At 55.3% G+C, this 20,749-nt stretch overlaps 2 protein-coding genes across 2 annotated transcripts; both read left to right on the top strand.

The window, feature by feature from the left end:
• The first annotated feature begins 209 nt into the window (after positions 1-209).
• On the top strand, positions 210-6,914 carry Mul1 (mitochondrial E3 ubiquitin protein ligase 1). The gene is made up of 4 exons (XM_048350386.1): positions 210-463; positions 4,584-4,671; positions 5,058-5,178; positions 5,575-6,914. Exons 1-4 carry the CDS (start codon positions 344-346, stop codon positions 6,302-6,304), a joined length of 1,059 nt encoding a protein of 352 aa, XP_048206343.1. The 5' UTR covers positions 210-343; the 3' UTR covers positions 6,305-6,914.
• Positions 6,915-17,285: 10,371 nt separating this feature from the next.
• Positions 17,286-20,435, top strand: Camk2n1 (calcium/calmodulin dependent protein kinase II inhibitor 1). Its single transcript, XM_048350387.1, has 2 exons — positions 17,286-17,668; positions 19,064-20,435. Exons 1-2 carry the CDS (start codon positions 17,503-17,505, stop codon positions 19,132-19,134), a joined length of 237 nt encoding a protein of 78 aa, XP_048206344.1. The 5' UTR covers positions 17,286-17,502; the 3' UTR covers positions 19,135-20,435.
• Positions 20,436-20,749: the final 314 nt, after the last annotated feature.

The raw sequence follows: 20,749 nt of genomic DNA, 5'->3' as shown, positions 1-20,749 counted from the left end.
CAAGGGCCCCGTGCGAGTCGTTAGGGCCACACGTGCGCCACCCCCGAAGGGGAAACGGTCGTGGGGCGACAGGTAGGCCCCGCGGGACCCCCACCCGCGGGGACCCACCTTCCCAAAGGCCGTAGCGACGCGCCTGTCACCCCGGCAGCTCCACCTTCCGCTCCGCGACCCCGACTTCCGGTTCCGCAGACGTCATCGCCGTGCGCCCAGCTGGGGGCTTCCGGGAAACGCTTTCTGGGAAGGCGGGCCCTGGTGGAGAGAGGCGGCGAGCGAAGGGGCGCGAGTCGCGGGGTCGCGGGCCTCTCCGCGCCGTCGCGGTCTGCCGTCGGGGCTCGGCTTTGCCATGGAGAGCGGGGGGCGGCCCTCCCTGGGCCAGTTCATCCTCCTGGGCACCAGCTCTGTCGTCACCGCTGTTCTGTACTCCGTGTACCGGCAGAAGGCCCAGGTCGCCCAACAGCTCAAGGTCAGTGCTGGAGCCCGCCTGGCCACCGCCGGCTCCTCTCGGTCCCGGGGCCTGGTCAGCCCGCGGATCGCCGGGGGGCCCCGGCCAGCCGGCGCCTGCCCTGTCCTACAGGAGGCCCCGAGTGGCGGGATCGCCAGCGGGTCCGGGAGGACGGCCCGCCCCTTTCCCTCCCGACCCACCAGGACCCCGCTGCTCCTTCTTCAAGATTTCTCCAGCAACTGCTGCGCAGTGGGTAGAACCGACACACATTTCCTCGTGGAGATTCCACTCCAGTACTTCCAGACGAACTATTCATACACATTATTCTAGCGGTCACAAAACAGGTATTCAGAGGAAAGCTCATAAAGCCACTGAGCCTAGAACTTAAACGTACATCTTAAGAAAAATGCATTTACTTCAGCAAATGCATTGCACTATAACTTGCCATCTAAACGACTTGAAATGTACTTTGCGTTCACTCATCCTTAAAAACCAATGTCCTCAGTGTGAGATTTCTCACCTAGTTAGTAAGAAAGGGATGGGTTTTAATTGAAATACCCCAAGTGGTGATTCTCAAAGGATGGCAAACATGGTACTGTGCTAGAGACGGGATGTAACCCTTGCAGAAAGCTTTAGAATGAATAGATCCATGCCATGCAAATATAAATTGAATGTCATATTAAGTTACATAAGAAGTTGATGTCTGAGCAAATACCTAAATGTGAAGTGGAGTGGAACACCTCATTATTTAAACTTACAACCTTTTGGATCCAAGAGTAGGCGCCCCCCCCCCACTTCTGAGTGACCTGTATTGCTTTTATTGTGACTGTTGAATTGTCCACAATGTTAGACCTCTTTAGGTCTCATCATCCCTTGGCATTATTTCTAGGCTCTATCTCAATAAATGTTGGGGTTCATTTTGGCTGACATTTCATAACTCACCAACCAAAGGCTTTATTTGGCATTTTATAGGAAAGGTGGGTTCCCAGCCCAACTTAAAAACAAAAACATCTAATTGTTTTCAGGAAGGCTTAGAAGCAAAGGTTTCTAGGAGTTGTGGAATCTGGATTTGCCCTGCAAATGGCTCCCTAGTGAGATTCTAACTTCTCTGTCCACTTCATTAATCTAGTGATTGGCTGAGTGTAACCGATAACTTTACTTTCTGACTTCAGAACCAATTTGGCTTCAAGTTGGCTGCATGTGAGATCCTTTCCCCTCATCACCTGGGCTTGAACTCAGGGTCTTATGCTTGCTTGGCAAATACTATACCTTTTGAGCCTCACATCTAGCCATTTTTGATTTAGGTTAGTTTTCTGATTGGTGGTATGAGGGCTGAGAGAGGGAGTTAGGAAGCCTGCTGGCTGAGAACCATGGCTTGGGTATTGATTGGAATCACACCTTAAATTGCTGACATTAACAGAATGGTATACAGCAAGTTCTTGGTGACCCACAGTTCCTGGAGCCCGCAGAAAATAACAGCCTCAGTCTGACTATCCAAGGCCAGTCTCTGCTCTGCTCTTGGCTGGGGTTGATGACACAACTCCGTTTTCTAGGACTGACTACTTCCACCTGCAGACTCTCCAGTACAAGCTTGATGTTTTTGGACTCCTTCCCTCTTGCATTGCTCCTCCTACTAGAAGGTGTACGTTAGCTTTGCTTTGCATTAACAAACCCACCCTAAGCCTCACGTCAGTGCAGCAGCAGCACTGGCATGTCCTGGTAAATCCTTTCATCAACCATGGGGCACTGAAATCGAAGACTCAGTGTTGCATTTTAACCCAAGATCCCCTCTGACCTCAATCCTATTCATGCCTCCCTCTCCTACCTCTACCTCATGCCTCCGGTAGCAGGGATTACTGGTGCATGCCACCACAATTAGCCTGTTTGTTAGGCTAGGGTCTCTTAACTTTTTGCTTGAGTTGCCTTGAGCTACAGTGTTCCCCATCTCTGTCTCCTGAGTAGCTGGACTTACAGGTGTGGATCACCTGACCTGGCTTGGATGTGAGATTCTTTGAAGAAGTGAATTCTCCATGTCCTTTCTTTGGATGGTCTTCAAAGCTTTGGCAGTCCTGAAAAGAGAATGAAATAGCTGGTGGCTCACGCCTGTAATACTAACCACTCCAGAGACAGATCTGAAGAGCATGGTTTGAAGCCACACTGGGCAGGAAAGCCCATGAGATTCTTATCTCCAACTAACCAACACAAAGTGGGAAGTGGAGGAATGGCTTGAGTGAGTGCCAGCCTTGAGCAAAAAAACTGAGGACAGTGCCCAGCCCTTGAGTTTAAGCTCCAGTACTGGCACCAAAAGAAAACGAGAAGAGAGAGGGAAGGAGAGAACAGAATAACTCCTTCCTGGAAAAAAAAAAACTGGGACTACTAATATTATTGATTCTCTACAAAACTTTCAGAGTAGGTTTGTGTCTCACGTGGTGGCATGCGTGGTTGTGGCTTTTGTCCATGTGCTAGCTTGCAAAGGCTGCATTTTTTTTTGTCCACAATAGAAGTCCTTTGAGAAAGTGTTTGCCCCAAGCTTCACTGTTGAAAAGTGAAACTTAAGTAAACTAAATTGCTCCAAGTCACCTTGGATACGTTGAATGATTCAATGAAGTTTTTCTGACCAACTTCTCTACCTCTCCACCAGCTATCCTTCGTGTGGTCCATTCTTCATGAGCTGAGGGGCTCAGCTGATCACTTCCTTCTCTGAGCTTGTTCCTTTTCTGTAATTGAAGCTGACACTGGCTCCTCAGCATGAAGTAGGTTTATGCATTTATAGTACTTAGCACAGTGCTTGGACATAGTACCTCTAAGTGCGTAATAAGTTGCATCAACTATGTATGGAGTGCTTGGTGACTGTCAGATGCTGCTCTTGGCACCAGGGATATTCCATTCTAATACAACTAGGCAGGCAGGAAACGTGATCAGCTGGTGTGCCTTGTGAGAAGGGTTTTAGAGGAAGGTAGGGAAAGGGCACACCGAAAGGTGGGACATTGGGGGTTGGAGGAAGACAGCAGCAGAAGGAACGGCTTCTGTGATGGAGAGGGAAGAAGGGCAGACTAAAAGAACAGTGCTAAACCCAAATTAGCAGACTTACTAATGAAGTAGAGGATCCCCTATTATATGTACAGTACAGAATGGCAGTTCAGAAAGGCACCGTGGTAAAGCATCTACCATTTCCTGAGCGTTTACCAAGTAGGCAAATGGCCAGGGGCTTTCCACCTGTCCCCTTGGACCACACTCCATATTGTATGGAGATTACCTGATGTCATGTAGGGAGATGTACCTGCAGTATCTGCATTGGCTCGTACCTTTTATATTTCCACTAAAAAGCGCTCACTAGAGAAAAGAATGTGTGTTATCTTCAGACTGTACCGAGGGAAGAGAGCTGAGGCACTGTCCTGGCCTGTTGTGAATGTGCTGGTACCAACTGGGGCTTTAACTCAGGGCCCTGCACTTTGGCTTGGCTTCTCCCATCAGCTTGGCATCCTACTACTTGAACCATACCTCCATTCTTGTGTTTTGCTGGTTAACTGGACATGAGAGTCTACAAGATTTGCTGGCTTTCAACAGAGATCCTCAGATCTCTGCCTCCTAAGTAGCTTTGATTACAGGTGGGAGCCACCTGTGCTTGGCTGCCCCAGGCTGTTTACATGTTAAAACTTCATTCTCAAGATGCTGGTAAAGCCAATCCAGGCTAGAAAGTCGGTGAGACTCTTATCTCCAACAACAACAACAACAACAAAAAGCCAAAGCCATAGTGGGGCTGTGGCTCAAGTGGTTGAGCTCTAGCCTTGAATAGAAAAGCTCAGGGACAGTACACCATCACCCCCTTTTTTTGGTCGGTCGTGGGGCTTCTGCCTTGGAAAGCGGTCTGAGCACTTCAGCACAAGGCTCTACCACTTGGAGCAACAGCGCTACTTGTAGTTTTCTCGTGGTTAATTGGAGATGAGAGTTTCATGGACTTTCCTGCTCTGGCTGGCTTTGAACTGCAGTCCTCAGATCTCAGCCTCCTGAGTAGCTAGATTACAGGTGTGAGCCACCAGTGCCCAGATCATTATTTTTTTTTTTTTCGGTTCTTTTCTTGCCCTTGCATTTGAACATGTAAGCATTCAGTGGCAATTTTCCTTTTACCTTTTGCATGTAGGAAGCCAAGAAAATCCACTTGGGTGACGATTTGAAGGGTATTCTTTCAGAAGCTCCAGGAAAATGTGTGCCTTACGCTGTCATCGAAGGTATGTTTGTTGAGTGTGAAATGGGGAACAGCTTCCTTCTTTCAAGTATGGTAACGATCTTCTTGGCTACGAAAGTGCTTTTTATGGTGTAGGGCCTTGGTCCAGAGTATATTTTTGGGTCTGAAAGGCCTGGGTTGTTGCCATGTGGTTTTAGACCAAATCTTTGTGGAGCCCTGGTTATTTTAGAGAGAGGTGATGTCTAAAGTAATTCCACCCCGTGTGTGTGTGTGTGTGTGTGTGTGTGTGTGAGTGTGATATCCACGTGAGGTGCTTAGCAGAGGCTCCAACACCCACCTTATGGTGACTGAAATGTCACTGTGTTAATTACATCACCCGACAGTGAATCTAGTATAATTCTTCAGACACAAACTGATGTGTCCATGTAGGGGCTGTGCGGTCGGTTAAGGAAACCCTGAACAGCCAGTTTGTGGAGAACTGCAAGGGGGTCATCCAGCGGCTGACACTTCAGGAGCACAAGATGGTGTGGAATCGGACCACCCACCTCTGGTACGTGTCCCTTCCCCACTGGGTGTTCAGAGTGGGATCCTCATGCCCAGTCAGCTGAACCGGAGGCTCCAGGAAGGGAACCCAGAGTCTGTGGCTTCTCAGGCACACAGGAGTGAGAACTGCTGCTTTATAGATTCACGGTCTCAGAGTCTGCATCACACAGAGACCCGTTGCCATCTGACCTCAGCAGCAGTGATCGCGCATGCTAGTGATGGTATCCAAGGGGAGCAAGGGTGAGGGCGACCTGTGGTTGGGCCTCTTGCCCACTCGCCAGCCTGGGGACCTCCTGTGAGGTCAAGGGTATTAGTGACTGGCACTGTGTTCTCCAGGTCCAGGCGGGGCCTGTCCTCTCAGCGTTCGCTCCATGCTGTTTCACCTTCAGTCGTCTTCTTTTAGGAATGACTACTCAAAGATCATTCACCAGAGGACCAACACGGTGCCCTTTGATCTGGTGCCTCACGAGGATGGCGTGGGTGTGGCTGTGCGTGTGCTGAAGCCCCTGGACTCCGTGGATCTGGGCCTGGAGACCGTGTATGAGAAGTTCCACCCCTCCGTCCAGTCCTTCACGGATGCCATCGGCCACTACATCAGTGGTGAGCGGCCCAAAGGCATCCAGGAGACGGAGGAGATGCTGAAGGTGGGGGCCACGCTCACGGGGGTTGGAGAGCTGGTCCTGGACAACAACTCTGTCCGCCTGCAGCCCCCCAAGCAGGGCATGCAGTACTACCTGAGCAGCCAGGACTTCGACACCCTGCGCCAGCGGCAGGAGTCGAGCGTCAGGCTCTGGAAGGTTCTGGCCCTGGTGTTTGGCTTTGCCACATGCGCCACCCTCTTCTTCATCCTGCGGAGGCAGTACCTGCAGCGACAGGAGCGCCTGCGCCTGCAGCAGATGCAGGATGAGTTCCTGGAGCACGAGGCCCAGATGCTGCGCCAGGCCACGCCTGAGGACAGGGAGAGTCTCAAGAGTGCCTGCGTCGTGTGTCTGAGCAGCTTCAAGTCTTGTGTCTTTCTGGAGTGCGGGCATGTGTGTTCCTGTCGAGAGTGCTACCGCGCCTTGCCAGAGCCCAAAAGGTGCCCCATCTGCCGGCGGGAGATCACCCGCGTGATCCCCCTGTACAACAGCTAAGGGGCTTGCTGTCTTCCAGCTGAGCCAGGAGCAGCCTCCCTGGGCAAGGTTTTCTCTTGAAGCCTTTGGAAGGGGAGGCTGTGCCTCCAGGTCTGATTGAGCAGACACATCCAGGCTCCCCCCCTCCACCAGCAGGGTGTTGCCCTTCTTTCCTGGGAGGGCCCTTTGTGCTCCCAGAGTATTTTGGGGAGCCCCATGGGTGGGCTGTGGCCTGCCTCTTCTCCCAGGAACCAGATGATCTTGTGTGACACAGCACCTGTTTACCTGGGCTTCAAAGCCAGCCATCTTCAGCACTCCTGGGCCACAGTGGTTGCAGCTGCCCTGTGTGGAGGAAAGGCCGGGCTCCGGGAGTCCTGAGGAGCTGCCTGGGGAGACTCTGCTGCTTTTCTCATGCCTCTGCCTGGGGTCTGCGTTCAAAGTGTCAGCCTGCGCAGGCTGTGTATCCCATCCCCGCTGCTTCCGAAACCTGGGCTCCCATATGTAGAGAGGAAGCAGTAAGATCAGCCAGCAGCAGACCAACAAGCTGAGCCTTGAGGGCCCTGCAGAGGACACACCGGGGCCCTGATGTGGCCCCTCCAGTGCGAAGCCAGAGCCGGGAGGGCCGCAGGGTGACTGGCTTTCCTTTCCCAGGAGAAGCCAGGAGGGCCTCATAGGAAGTTCGCAAAGGACCCCGCTGTCCTGCCCTTCACAGCTGCTCTGTCGCTTTTACCAAGGAAAAAGCTGAGCCCAAGCCCCGGTCTGTGGCAGTTGGCTCCCCTCCCATGGGCTGAACCTAAGGCCAGCCTCCCACATTTGAGGGCCGGAAGTCACCCAGCTTTCTCTCCCCCCTCAGCATTTGCCCGGTCCTCCTCTGGGGGGGGCGGCGAGGGCGGTGGGGTTCTCAGGGGCCGACACTGGGGCGCAGTGTCCAGTGAACAGTACAGATTAAACATGCACCACGTGCTTGCCTGTTGCTTTCTGAACAGAAGTTAAAGGGCTTACTCTGGGATCCCCAGAAAGAACTGCTTCCCCGCCGGGGTGGAATGGATGCCGGGGACCCTGTGTCCTCTTGAGGTGGTGAGGCGGGCTCCCCCAGGTGGGATGCAGAGGCCCTGATGGCAGTCACTGGAGAAGGATGAGGTGATGGGGGGGGGAGGGCAAAGGGGGTGCCGGTGCTCACTGAACACTGAGCCGCCCAGCTCCGCAGGCTTGAGTACAGGCGAGGACACGGGTGCCCCGGGGCACCGCCAGCAGGGCTCCCCAATCCAAATGGCACACCTGGGGACGGCGAGGGCTGCAGTGAGAGTCCCTCCATGTCCCTCCCAGCGAGCTCCCTGCCCTTCAGCCCAGTTTTGCGGAGGGGTGGGGCATCCCAGGAGGGATTTGCGTGGTAATCCGGGGATATGGGCCTTGGCGTGGAGTTGTGGATTAATTCCCAGGCGGCCCGCGGCCCTGCCCCCAGCAACCCTGGCGCGGCCGAGTGCTCGCAGCCACAGGAAGTGGGCGTGTTCGGACGGATTCCCCCTCCCGGCCGGAAGTGGGCGTGTCCAGGCCGTGGGTCTCCAGCTCAGCTTTGCGGTCGCTGCTTGCCGGGTCCTAGCCTGCCTTGGATGGGCACCGCCGCGCTGTTGTCCTGGCGCTCCCAGGTGCGAAGTCTCGTCGTGACTCTGGGGGAGTAGGCCGGGTGGGGAGTCAGGGAAGGGGCGAGGAGGAAGTCTGATGGCCTCGAGGTTGGTGTGAAGCGTGAGTTCCTGGGGCCCTGCACCCCAACTCCTCTGGCAGGGATCCTCTGGAAGCGGACACTCACGAATGCCTGCCCCTCCGTCGTGGGTCTTGTCACCCTGTTTCATAAGTGGGGTGAGGTCTGCAGCCCTACGTAATCACACACCATGGCTGTCGTTTCTAGCACTTAGATGAGAGAGAGAGAAAGAGAAGAGACAGACACAGACATTGCGGCAGCTGAGGCCTGCAGCCCTCAGGGGAACCCAGTGAAGGAACAATCTGGAGAACAATGGGAAAGTTACACATTCACTCCAGAGAGGGTGCTTTTGCTCCCTGAAAACTTTTGATTGAGATTGGTTAAACGAGTGCAGAACCCACAGATTTGAAAAGCCAAGTAGATGACCATAAACAGCATCTCACCAGCCAATCAGCACCTCAGGAACCCGTCAGCTCCACCGCGAATCCCGGCGGAGCAGGGGCTGGGAGGCAGAGTTTGGAATCCTAATTCATCCACTGTGCTAGTGGAAAATTTAAAAAAGCCAACAGTAACAGAACCAGCCTGTGACACTGGCCGTGAAAGGTCAGCTGGGCGATGGCTCTGCCTCCCCAGCCCGCAGGACCTCTGGAGGGCTCTGGGGAAGGACTGGTTGAGTGGAGTATTACATTGGGGCCTATACTCATCTGCTAGGCATGAGCCGAAGCAGGGTGTGTGGGGTGTGTGTGTGTGTGTGTGTGTGTGTGTGTGTGTGTGTGTTTACCTGGAGATGTAAAACCAGCAAGACTCAGCCCTATCTTCATGTGGCTCATAGCTGTGTTGAAAAGGAGTGAACCAGCAGGGCTCTGGTGGCTCCCTCCTGTAATCCTAGCTACGCAAGAGGCTGAGATCTAAGGACCACAGTTTGAAGCCAGTCCAGGCAGGAAAGTCTGTAAGACTTAATCTCTAGTCAACAGTTGGTACTGGGGCCAGGAGTTTGGCCTAGTGGTAGAGTGCTTGCCTAGCATGCATGAAGCTCTGGGTTCAAATCCTTAGTACCATATACACAGAAAAAGCCAGAAGTGGCGCTGTGGCTCAAGTGGTAGAGTGCTAGCCTTGAGCAAAAAGAGCTCAAAGACAGTGCCCAAGCCCTGAGTTAGTTCAAGCCCCTGGACTGGCAAAAAAAGACAAAACAAACAAAAAAACCAGTTGGCACTGTGGCCCAATGTGGTAGAGCACTAGCATCAAGCAAAAAGAGCTCAGGGACAGTGCTAGGCCTGAAGTTGAAGCCCACAATTGACCAAAATAATAATAATAATAATAATGAACCCAGTTTGACTGGGATGGGGGTCACCAAGCTATTGCTACTTGCCACTTTGGTAGCAGCAAACCCAAGCCTGTTTTGTTTATAAAGAATAGACTTGCTTCTCACAGTCACAGAGTCTGGGAAGTCCCAGCGCCTGTCCCCTGCCCTGGTGTAAGGCCTTCCTGTTGTGTTACTATGTGGAGGTGTCACGTGACAAGGAAGTTGGCCACACTCACTTGTGAGACAGCAGATCCACTCCATAAAGACCTTCATCCACTTGTGACCTTGTCACCTCTTAAACATGCCACCTGTATGGACTGTAACAATGGCAATTGAATGCCAGCATGGATTTGAGAGGGGACTGAGGTAGATCTGCTCAGAGCAGATTGTCTGACTGTTAGAAAGAAACCACCCCAGAACTGGGTGTGATGGTGGGGGTGCTGAGCAGAGGCAATATGCCCCTTAGAGGCTGCAGCCATCTCTTTGACTCACCAGCCTGTCCCTGCCCCTCCTTTGCTGCACTCCCCTCCCAAGCCTGCACAGGACAGAACCATGCCTGGCTCTGGGGCCTGCGCAGCCCCCCCCCCCAAAGTCTGTGCTGTGATTACAGAACTGCCTTGTTGTTGAGTTTCCTTGGCTGCATCATGCTGTTCCCTGCTCTGCTCGTGCTGTTTGTGCTGCTGGAGTCCTGGGAGAACTCTGCCCGTGTTGACACACTTGAAAATTCACTTCCAACATCCTTTCCACAAAAGCTCCTGGCCTCTCTCCCTCTTGGGCTGGGCTTGGGGTCCCTCCTTTAGACACTCCACAATCCAATCCCTTCTTCCCTGTCTTGCCCAGCTCTTAGCTGTATTGCCCAGGGCGAGGCAGGGATTATTGTGTTAAGCTGTCTGTAGAAAGTACCTGGGCAAGTGCTGAACACAGTGATTTGTGATTGCTTGTGTCTGACTCTTGTGAGTGTGTGTTTTGTATTCTTACTTTACCTCAAAGGAAACAGGCCCAGAGAGGTTGAGTGTCTTACCCAGATCCAGGAGAAAGGTAAGATAATGGAAGCCAGGCAGCACGACTCCAGAGCTAAAGCTCCTAATCACTGGATGAGTGAGTAGGCCAGAGAATGAACCAGGCGTGAAGGAGACAATCTAGGAAGGCTGCTTGATGGAGCTGGCTTTTGGACTACAGACCAGAGCTGTGGCTTGGTTATAGAATGAGGGGAGGGCCTCTATTAGGAGTGCTAAGAGGGATGAATTGTGTAGGGAGGACGTCATGTCCAGTGGCCTATCAAGGGGTTGGAGGGACTGCACACAGGGAATTCAGAGCAATGTCATTGGATGATGGTCAGGGGGTCTGCTGGGACCCCCAGGGCTGGCTCTCTCTCTGATCCCATCTCTGTTGCTGTGCAATCTTGATCCAGTGATTGGATCTCTCTAGGCCCCAGTTCTGTTGACAAAAAGAGTGAACTGGATTCTAGGCTCTCCAAGGCTCCATTGGGCTCAGATATTTTTTATACTCTCAAGAGGAAAAGTAGAGAAGAGACCAAGAGACCCTCTTGTGGGGCTGTGGGAGGAGAGAGAGAGAGAGAGAGAGAGAGAGAGAGAAGAGAGAGAGACAGACATGACTCCTCTTTGAGCTAGCTATGCACCAGTCCCAGAAAGCCTGTGAGCTCAGCACATTTCCTCTCTAATTAGATAGCGTCAACTTATCAATTTTGAATAAGTTCCCATGCACGAAGTCCCGAATTGCTCCCCGAAGTGCTCGTTAGTCATTTCCCTGCAGCTGCCTCCTTACTCTTCTCCAGACACCTGCAGAGGGACTGGCATTTCCTTTCCCTGAGAGGCGGGTCAGGCTGAGCTGGCGACACCGGCACACGATGCTCAGGGGCTCAACATGAGCAGCCTCCCTACTAGATTCCTCTGCTGCTGTTGGACGGGGACTACAGATGGCCACAGCTGAACTCCTTTATCAGGAACCTGAGTGCAGTTATCTTCATGTTTGTGTGCACATTGCTGTTGCTGCAGGCCCTCTCTGATCTTTCAGGGCCTCTTCTTGGTAAGCACCAACGAGGCGGCACTTCAGGAACACTTGAAACAGATTGCTTCTTGCTTTCCTTTCTGCATACCCTCCCCAGTTCCAGGATGTAAGGATGGGAGGGTAGGAGTGGGGGAGAGGTTGGCTCCTTCCATGATGCCATCTCGACTATAACCACCAGATGGCGCTATGTCCCCATGGTTGAAGCAGCAAGCGCCCTTGCCAGAGAAAGTGAGGCTTTCCACCAGAGTCAGAGTGAGGGGGTGGCTGGGGGCGGAAGGGGGTGGGGGCCCCAGGCTGATCATCTCAGGGCCACCTTGGCACAGCCTGGGAAAGGACAAAGCAGAAATCATCTTTCACCAGTGAGATAGATGCAAAAGTGTTTTTGAGAAATCCAGAGAATTCCTGGAGTGGGGGAACCTCACATTTTTGCCCCAATAACTTTCTCAAATGTTTGTTTTTTAACCGCTTACCCTTTCCTATGAGCTGCTTTTTTGGGTATCACTGACATTTTAAAGATGGCACCAGTGGCTTATACCTGTACTCCTAGCTACTCGTTAAGCTGAGATCTGAGAGTTGTGGTTCAAAGCTAGTCCAGGCAGAAAAGTCTGTGAGATTCTTATCCAATTAACCCCCCAAAAGCTGTAAGTGGAGCTGTGGCTCAAGTGGTAGAACACTAGCCTTAAGTGAAAAAGCTAAGGGGCAGTGCCCGAACCCTGAGTTCAAGACCCAGTACTGTTACCAAAACAAATAAAACAACAACAACCAACTTTTAAAGATGACCCTGTGATCTTTTCATTTCATTGGAATAAAACACAGCAAACTTCCCGAGGGACAAAAAGATCTCTCATTATGACCACAAGTGCATTGCTGGGGCATCCTAGCCATGAGATTCTGACAGAGAGGATGGGCACCACTGTAGGAGCTGACACTGGAAGTCAGAAGACCTGGGCTCCACCCTTTCCTGGGTCTCAGTTTCCCCATCTGTTCCAGGACAGCACTGGACTTGAAGCACTCTGGAAGTGTCTACAAATAGAGCCTTGCAGAGAGCAGTTGGCCATTGTCTGTTGACGAATGGAGGATGGGGACCTAGAGTCTAGGGATCAAAGCCAGGGAGCCAGAGCTCACCCTTTTGTTTATGCCCCCCACGTTTTCTTGCATGATTTCATTTGAAGAAGGGGTTAGGCAAATGGGGATCTGGGGGGGGGGAGGGGGACAGAGGCCCTGCCTTTCAAGGAGGGCAGAGAACCGCCTGCATTGGCATCTCCTCACATCCTGGGGTGACTGAGCTGTACCCAGCCTTAGCTTGGCACGCTCATCCATGCTGGGCATCGTCTTAGCCTCTCTAGAGGTGGCCAGCCTGGCTGTTGACATAGCAATACACCCTGGCCTTCCCCGTGACCATCTAGAGTCTGGGCTGGACTTGGCAAGGATCTGCCTACCAAACACTCTGTCTCCACCATGGCCTGGACCAGAAATGCCCAACAGCCACACTCTTCTCTAATCTTGCCATTGCTGTCTGTTGCCAGCCGGTGCCTCAGTTTCTTCATCTTGATAGCCCCATGCAGGGCTGATCTTCCCCCTCTCCGTCCCATCAGCTATTAGGAAGGGTGCAAGGCCCAGGAGGGGACAGCTTCAAATGCACATTTTTGATAGCAGGATGTCTGTGCAGATTGTGTCTGCTTTAGATTTAGGAGAACTAAAAAAAAAAAAGGGAAGAAGTGATTTCCTCCAAGTTCCCTTTTGAATGATGGAGAGTCAGAGGCCTTTGCCAGGGGAAAGGCAGTTTCTTCAGAGTCACCATGGGTCAGGCTTGGTGGTGCACACCTGCAATTCCAGCATGTGGAGAGCTGAGGCAGAACGATTGGCAGCTTGAGGTCAGCCTGGGGTACACAGACCCTGTTTCAAAAGCAAACAGCATCACCAGCCTACAATCACTACATCACCGAGGACTAACTCTGCGTCTAGCTGAATATCTTGCCTAGATGGTTTCCTTCTACAGAATGGACCACTGGGTGGTCTGACTTGAGTTCAGGGCCTGGGTGCTGTCCTTGAGCCTTTTGCTCAAGGCTAGTACCAGTAGAGCAATTTTTATCCCTATTTGTCTGTTGAGGAAATTGAGGCACAGAAAGGCAAAACAACAACAAAACGCAGAGTGTGGAGATGACAGAGCAGGGTGAGAGCCTGACCGTCTTGGGGAGCTCTGGCCCTGAATCCCCGTCTATCTGCTCCCCGTTTCATGGACTTTTTTTTTTTTTTGCCAGCCCTGGGCCTTGGACTCAGGGCCTGAGCACTGTCCCTGGCTTCTTTTTGCTCAAGGCTAGCACTCTGCCACTTGAGCCACAGCGCCACTTCTGGCCTTTTCTATCTATGTGGTGCTGGGGAATCGAACCCAGGGCTTCATGTATACGAGGCAAGCACTCTTGCTGCTAGGCTATATTCCCAGCCCCTCTGCTGCCCGTTTCATTGCTGGGCACCCTGGAGGGTCCATTAGCTCTGTCTATGGTGGTTCCTTCCCCTGGATCTGGGCCTGGCTCAGAGCCAGCCTCTTGGCCTGGGGGAATTTAGGGCCAGGAGGAACAGCAGGAATGGAGTCCCTGGGCTTCAGCTGGTGGAGAGGGAGGCTGGATCCAGGTCTTTGTAAAGAGGACATTTGGAGGAGGAGAGGCAAGTGCTATGCTGACCTACCTTTTCTTGTGGGGGACCTTGAACTATCATCTCATCTACAAAATGGGCCTGACAGCTCCAGTTTTGCCCACTTTTAAGAGCCCAGAGATGATGTTCATGGAGACGTTTGTGTGTGTATGTGTGTGTGTGTGTGAGCATGTGCCCCACATTCCCCCCTTTTTGCTAATTAATTGGCGATAAGAGTCCCTTTGATTTTTCTGCCTCGATTGGCTTCGAATCCTGATCCTCAGCTCTCAGCCTCCTGAGTAGCTAGGGTGACAGGCGTGAGCCACCAGCATCCAGACAGTTATGGAGACATTTTTTTTTTAAACCACCAAGGACCAAGCACCCTGGAAGCCATAGGTGTTTCACAAAGGAGTGGTGCTGACCGAGAAGGAGGGTGGGGTGCTGCCATTTTCAGCCTTATTTGGCTAAGTCTGGGGTTTGCCACTGGTGTCTCTCCTTCCTCTCCGTGGCCCTCCCCAGCCCCCTCTGCTTTCCCTTCACCTGCCATGTGCTCGCAGTGGCTGGAGATGGCTTTGTCCATCTCCACAGCCATGAAGGTGCGGCGTGCATGAGGAGACTGGAGGTCCTCGGCCTCGATGGCTGAAGGGAGCCCCTTCCGAGAACCTCTGTGGGAACAGCGGTTTCCCGGGCCGCTTCCCTAGCCCTCGACCTTGGAACAGTCACTTACCCTGCTTCTGCCACATCTGGGAGACAAATGTGCGACCTCTCCTCTTCCTACCTCGAGAGGGATTTATTTTGAGAAGCAAGGCCAATACTGGATGTGAAAATGCTGTGTGTTGCGGGGGGGGGGGGGGGGGGGGGGGAGACAGCCTCATGCAAATGTAAGCGGCTCTGGTCACGTTATCAACCTGCTTGTTTTGTCTTCATTTTCTCCTGGCTCTTGGCCTCAGAGCTAACCACAAAGCAGGCACTCAGCACAGCCTTGGTGAACGGAGACCGGCAGTCGTGGGGCAGGGCAGTCTGGTGACTTGCTGCTCCTGCTAGGCAGAAGCCCTGGGGTTTGAAGCTAGCCCAGGACGCTCCTGGCTTTAGATTCCCCTATGGAAATGACAAAATGGCTTAGGTAATTTCTAAGTATCCTCCTTGCAGTAGTAAAGGGAATGAAGGAGTGGTTGCTCATTAAGTGGCCTCTTATCTTGATCATACCACCTCCACTCTCAGCCAGGCTGCAGGAGACTGATTTCATTGTTTTCCCTCCGGTCACACAGGAAGCTAGCTGGCCAAACACCCCAATTTTACAGCAGAGACCATGGAAATTCACAGATGACTTGTCGCAAGGCTCACGGCTAGCAAAGGACGGGGTTGGGACTCAAGCTCAGGCCTGAGTCCAAAGGTCATGCATATTATTACACCTGCCACATTGCTCCAGACTTCAGTCTCTCTCCTCTTTCTCTTCTCTGTCTGTATTGGTGCTTGAACTCATGGTGCTGTCCCTTCCTTTTTTTGCTCAAGGCTAACACTCTTATCATTTGAGCCACAGCTCCAGCTTTTTCAGAAAGCGTCTCAGGGACTTTCTTGCCTGGGCTGGCTTCAAACCATGATCCTCAGATCTCAGCCTCCTGAGTAGCTAGGATGACAGGCCTGAGCCACTGGTGCCCAACTCAGTGTAGGGGTTTCTCAGCTCCTACCTCTTCTCTCCTTTAGGGGAGAAATCTGACCTCTGCAAGCCAGTTAAGCCAACAACACAGTTTGGGGAGGGCCCCGCTGGCTCCTCTCAGCCCCCTTTCCCAAACAACCTCCCCATATTCACCCTTCACCCCGAGTTCTAGATGCGGCGGTCGGGGGAGGGGGGGATTGCAAAGCAGCCGGAGGAACCCGAGCGGCTCCACAGCTAAGTTTCCCCAGTCGGGACGGCATGACCTTGGCCTGGCTGCCTCTCTTCGCGGTTCCGAGGCTCTGCGGAGCAGTCTGGTCTCCCGGTGGAGAGCAGGTGCTGCAGGCTCCGGGTGGAGATGCCGTCCTCCCCCCACCCCGCCCCGGGGCTGCCCTCCCTCGAGGGAGGACCTCGCTCGCTGGCTCGCCGGCTCAGAGGCCCGGGTCTCTCCCAAGGGCGTTTGTTTGGCTGAGGCTGGAAGGAGGTCCCGAGGGCACAGGGCGGTAGGCCCGGGCGTTCCCGGCGAGGCCGGGGGCGCTGGGGACCGGGCACCCCGGGCAAGCCCGGCGCTGCAGGTCGCTCCGGGTCCTTCGGGAGGCGGGCTGCCCCCCCACTCCGGGCCTCGCGCCGCCGGGGCGGGTGGGGGCAGCCGGGCCTTGGGGCGCCCCGAGCGGGTGCGGGGCGGAAGGCTGGACTGCGAGGGTCAGAAGTGGGGCGCTAGTGTGGTGAGAAGGGGAAAGAGGGGGCCCTTTACGAGGGTCCCCCCGAGGTCCCCCGATCTCCGTGCCCTGCATCTGGCCTCGGCCTCCACGGAGTCAGGGTGACAGCTTTTCCCCGGGAGCGGGGCGCCCTTCCCGCCCCCTCCCTCCCGAGACAGATCCACGGAGCCGGCGCGCACCGGCTCCGGGGCTGGTAAACACTCGGCGGGGAGGGGCTCCGGGGCGGGGCGGGCGGGGCGCACCGGGGCGCTGGGCGCGGGCGGGCCCGGGGGCCGGGAGGGGGGCAGGAAGCCGGCGCGGCCCCGTGACGTCGGCGGCTTCCCGGGATCTCTCCCCGCGGCCGCGGCCCCTCCGCCCGCCCCCCGCGCCGCGGCCGCTCGCCGCTCCGGCTGCCGCCCCTCGGCCCGGCCTCCCCCGCTCTCCTCCCTCCCTCCTTCCCTCCCGACCCCCTCGGTCTCCCTCCTGGCCCTCGCCCTCGTCCTCTCCCCTCTGCCCCTCGGATCCTGCTCACCCCCCTTCTTTCTTTCTCTGCCTCGTTTCCCTCTCCTGCTTCCTCATCTCCCCCACCCCCGGCGCCCTCCGTCTTTCTTTCGGTGTTTCTCCCCCCGCCCTCTCTCCCTCCCTCCCTCCGGGTCCCCCCCTTCGCGCCCGCCCTCCCTCCTCGCTCGCTCCCCTCCCCCTCCGTCCCTCGCCACCCGGAGGATCGCAGCTCCCCAGTCCGCCTCCCCGACCCGGCGCCGCCGCCCGCACCCCGCGGCCGGACCCACCGGCCCTCCCGCCCCTCCCCGGGGTGCGCCCGCCCGGGCCCCGCGCCCCCCGGGCTCGCGGGGACGCCCGCCTCCCCCGCGGCTCGCGGCCCCGCCCGGCCCGGCCCCCGCCCCGCGCCCCGGCGCGCCGAGGATGTGAGTCCTGCCCGCCGCTGCCGGAGCCGCCGCAGCCACTCGCGCGCGGAGCCCGGGCGCAGCGCAGCACAGCCGGCTGCGGGCGCTCGTGGGGTCGCCAGCGCGGGCGGCGCGCTCCTGCCCTAGCGGTGCCCCCCGGCCTCTCGCCGGCGTCCCCGGCGCCGCAGCCCGCGCGCGGGCCGTCCCCGGCCGGCAGCCCCCGGCCCCAGCGCCGCTGACCCTGTCCGCCGCGGGCGGGGACGCGGGCGGAGGAGGTGCCGCCGCCGAGCCCCGGGACGCGACCATGTCGGAGGTGCTGCCCTACGGCGACGAGAAGCTGAGCCCCTACGGCGACGGCGGCGACGTGGGCCAGATCTTCTCGTGCCGCCTGCAGGACACCAACAACTTCTTCGGCGCCGGGCAGAACAAGCGGCCGCCCAAGCTGGGCCAGATCGGCCGGAGCAAGCGGGGTGAGTTCCCAGCCCCCTTCCTCCCTCCGCGGCGCTGCGGCCTGGCGGGGAGCTGGGGTCTCCACCGCGGGACGCGGATTCCCTTTCCGCGCGACTGGGGATCCCGCACTGCGGGGCCGGCTCGCGGCCTCCGGCCGGTTCCCCCGTGGGGTCACCCCGGGGGCGTGGCGGCTCCTCGCCGCAGCCGGGCCGAAGGGTCCGATCCGCCCGCGCCAAAGTTTGCTTTTTGATCCCGCTTCCCCTCCCCCAGCTTTGCGCAGTGAAGTCGCCGCGGTGGTCCGGTGCAGCCCTGGGGGAGGGGGCGCAGGGTCCCCCGGGAACGGACCGAGGGGGAGGCCCCCCACACCCTGCGGGGGCGCAGCGGGGGGGCCCCGCGGGTCGCTTCGCCTTGTTCCGGGCCGGGGGAGGGGGCTGGCCAAGCTGGGGCGCTGCGCGCGAGAGCCGGGGGAGACCCCAGGACCCCGGGGACGCGAGGGAGCCGCAGGCCGTGGAGGGAGCCTGGGGCGGAGGGGAGGGCGCTGGGCGGGGACCTCGGTCCGCCCGTAACCCGCGAAGGAGCTCCCGGGAGGAAACTTGCGAGCTAGGGACGGGACGCAAGTCTGGGGCGAAACAGCCCTCTCGAGGGTGGTGTCCCTCACCCCAGAAATGGAGACCCCGAGATCGCCCACGCGGGCGATCGCGCGCCGAGGGGCTGGGCGCGGGGGGGGGGGCAGGAAAGGGGAGGCCAGGTGGAGACCCAGGGAGGCGGAAGAGCCGGCCCGAGGCCGAGAGCTGGGGAGACGGCAAAGGGAGAAGGCTCAGCCCTCGGCGGTGGCCCGCGGAGATCGGAGGGGCGGAGGTCGTCCGCCCGGGCGCGGGGGGCGCGAGCGAGTCGGGGCGCCCACCTGAAGCAGGCCAGACCCTCCCCCTTGTCCTTGGCTGTTTGCTCGCTCCGGGAAGGAGCACCTCTGCACCCAACCTTAGCCACCCGTGCTCGCGCTCGGGACATCCCCGGGCGGGGGGGGGGGGGGGTCCCAGTGACCCGGAGACCTGGACGGTCTCTCCACTCCTTTCTCAGCCTCCAAGATGGCTTTCTAAATACAATCCTCCGGGTAGTGGGGAGACGCGCGGCCAGTGCGCTCGGGGAGCTGCGGGGCAGCTGGTTTGCGCCCAGCCTCCCCCGGCTTCCTTTCTCAGAGTCCAGCAGCTGGGGCGCAGGCGGGGGGTGGGAGCACCCCGGAGCCTGGAGGCTGAGGAGACCCCGGACCGGGCCGAGGAGGGCTGGGGTCGGCCCTCGCTGCGGGTGAGCCCTGCTCGCCCATCCTCTTCTGCAAGGGCGGGCGGGATGGGAAAGTTCCGAGACCCGGGCCTAGGCCTACAGGAGCTCACCTCTTCCCCCCCCCTTTTTTTTTGCAGTTGTTATTGAAGATGATAGGATTGATGACGTGCTGAAAAATATGACCGACAAGGCACCTCCTGGAGTGTAACTCCGCCAGAGACATTGAGCTAAGGGAAAGAATTCAGAACAGTGGCAGGCAATAAGGCAGGCAATAATGGTTACTGAAAGAGGGAAAAAAAAAGCATGAAAAAGAGAAAGCACTTTGAAATTTATTAGCTTGGTACCCACCATGAAATTAACAACCTGTATCTCATGTGAGGCCGGAGACAGATGAGGCAGGAGAAGGAGGAGGGGGAGGGGGAGGAGGAGGAAGAGGAGGTGGAAGAGAAGCCTCTGGGCTCCTCTGCAAAAATTAAAAATGAAAAAAAAAACATAAAAAATTTAAAAATCACTATATACACACATATAAAGAAATTTTAAAAAGTCAGTTGCAGCTATTGTCAAAATTGGTATCTATTTCTTTTTATATATATGGTGAATATTGATCAACTCTAGATCTGGATTTTTGAACCACTCTGAAGCCGCAACACCAAGTCTGGAGGTGTTTGCGGTTTCTTTCCTGATTCGGCTGATCCTAATGTTTACATTATTTAATCTTGCAAAATGATTCTGTGCACTTGGATGTGAAGTGCCGTCCAGTTTTATTTATTTTTTATGTTATCTTTGGATGTACAAAAAATTGGAAAATGAGCTCTGTAGATACGTTTTATTCTGATCATCTTTTCAAGTTATCAGGAATGTGTTATAAACAAGATACCTTTTTTTTTTTTTTTAAGGAATGACACCTGGAGAGGACCTTTGTTTTGTTTTAAAATGAATTGTAAAGCTTTTTTTTTCTTTGTTGCTGCAGGCTATTTGCCCAAGTTAATGCAAATGGACACATTTTCTATGTCAGGAATAACAACAACAAAACACACAAAAAGTAAACAAAAAATGCTTGAGCTTTTTTCTAACCTCCCCCTCGATTCTGTTGTATGAGCTGCCTGGATCTCCCCTTCCCCCTCTAATATTATGTCAGTTTATTCTCTTTAATGGACTGTAAAAGAAAATGTAATCACAAGAGTGCCAAATATCTTGAAATGCCCAAAGGCATTTTGGTTTCTTTTTGCCCCTGTGCTCTGAGTCCCTGTACAGGAATGCTTGGAGTCTTTTGTTATTTGTAGGGTTTCTCTGAAGGCACACCAGCTGCCTGATTTGCATGGTATTTGCAAAAATGCCTCTTGCGTGAGGAATCTTTCACCCATCCTTTTTTCTTTTGTTTGCAACTTTGAACCTCCAGAGGTTTCCCTTCCCTGTTTCCTCTTTTCTTAATTCAATATTCTGTATGTTGCACCTTGAAGCAGCACACAGGGCTATTTCTCTGATGTACAATAAAGAACTGTTCCTGTGTCTCCCTCCTTTTTCTTCCTTTTTTACCTGGTGGGTGAGTGGGGGGCTTGCTGTCCATCTGCTGGTGATAGAGGAAGGCAGGGTTGGTGGCTGGGGGTCTCAGGCAAAAAGGCAGTGAGGAGCTCTGATGGGTTGGATGGGCAAAGCGATCTCTGAAGAAGTGTGGGTTCACTCCATTTTGTATCTGCAAGTTAGTCGCCACCTGACTCTTGTAGCTTCTCTGTGAGACTTAACTACAATTAATCAGCAAAAGGCTGGAAGTAGAGCTGTGCTTCGCAGAAAAGCTAGCCTTGAGAAAAGCAAGAGCACCAGGC

This window comes from Perognathus longimembris, chromosome 7 (assembly GCF_023159225.1).
Source record: "Perognathus longimembris pacificus isolate PPM17 chromosome 7, ASM2315922v1, whole genome shotgun sequence".
Taxonomy (NCBI): domain Eukaryota; kingdom Metazoa; phylum Chordata; class Mammalia; order Rodentia; family Heteromyidae; genus Perognathus; species Perognathus longimembris.
Note: the sequence above shows the minus strand (reverse complement) of the source record. Positions and strands in the feature narration are given on the sequence as shown.

Bases quoted from the DNA above. Each gene is read 5' to 3' on its own strand.
- Mul1 (XM_048350386.1), top strand. From the start codon at position 344: ATGGAGAGCGGGGGGCGGCCCTCCCTGGGCCAGTTCATCCTCCTGGGC. The intron at 464-4,583 runs GTCAGTGCTGGA...TTTTGCATGTAG, and splicing joins AGGTCGCCCAACAGCTCAAG to GAAGCCAAGAAAATCCACTT. The intron at 4,672-5,057 runs GTATGTTTGTTG...GTGTCCATGTAG, and splicing joins GCCTTACGCTGTCATCGAAG to GGGCTGTGCGGTCGGTTAAG.
- Camk2n1 (XM_048350387.1), top strand. From the start codon at position 17,503: ATGTCGGAGGTGCTGCCCTACGGCGACGAGAAGCTGAGCCCCTACGGC. The intron at 17,669-19,063 runs GTGAGTTCCCAG...TTTTTTTTGCAG, and splicing joins GATCGGCCGGAGCAAGCGGG to TTGTTATTGAAGATGATAGG.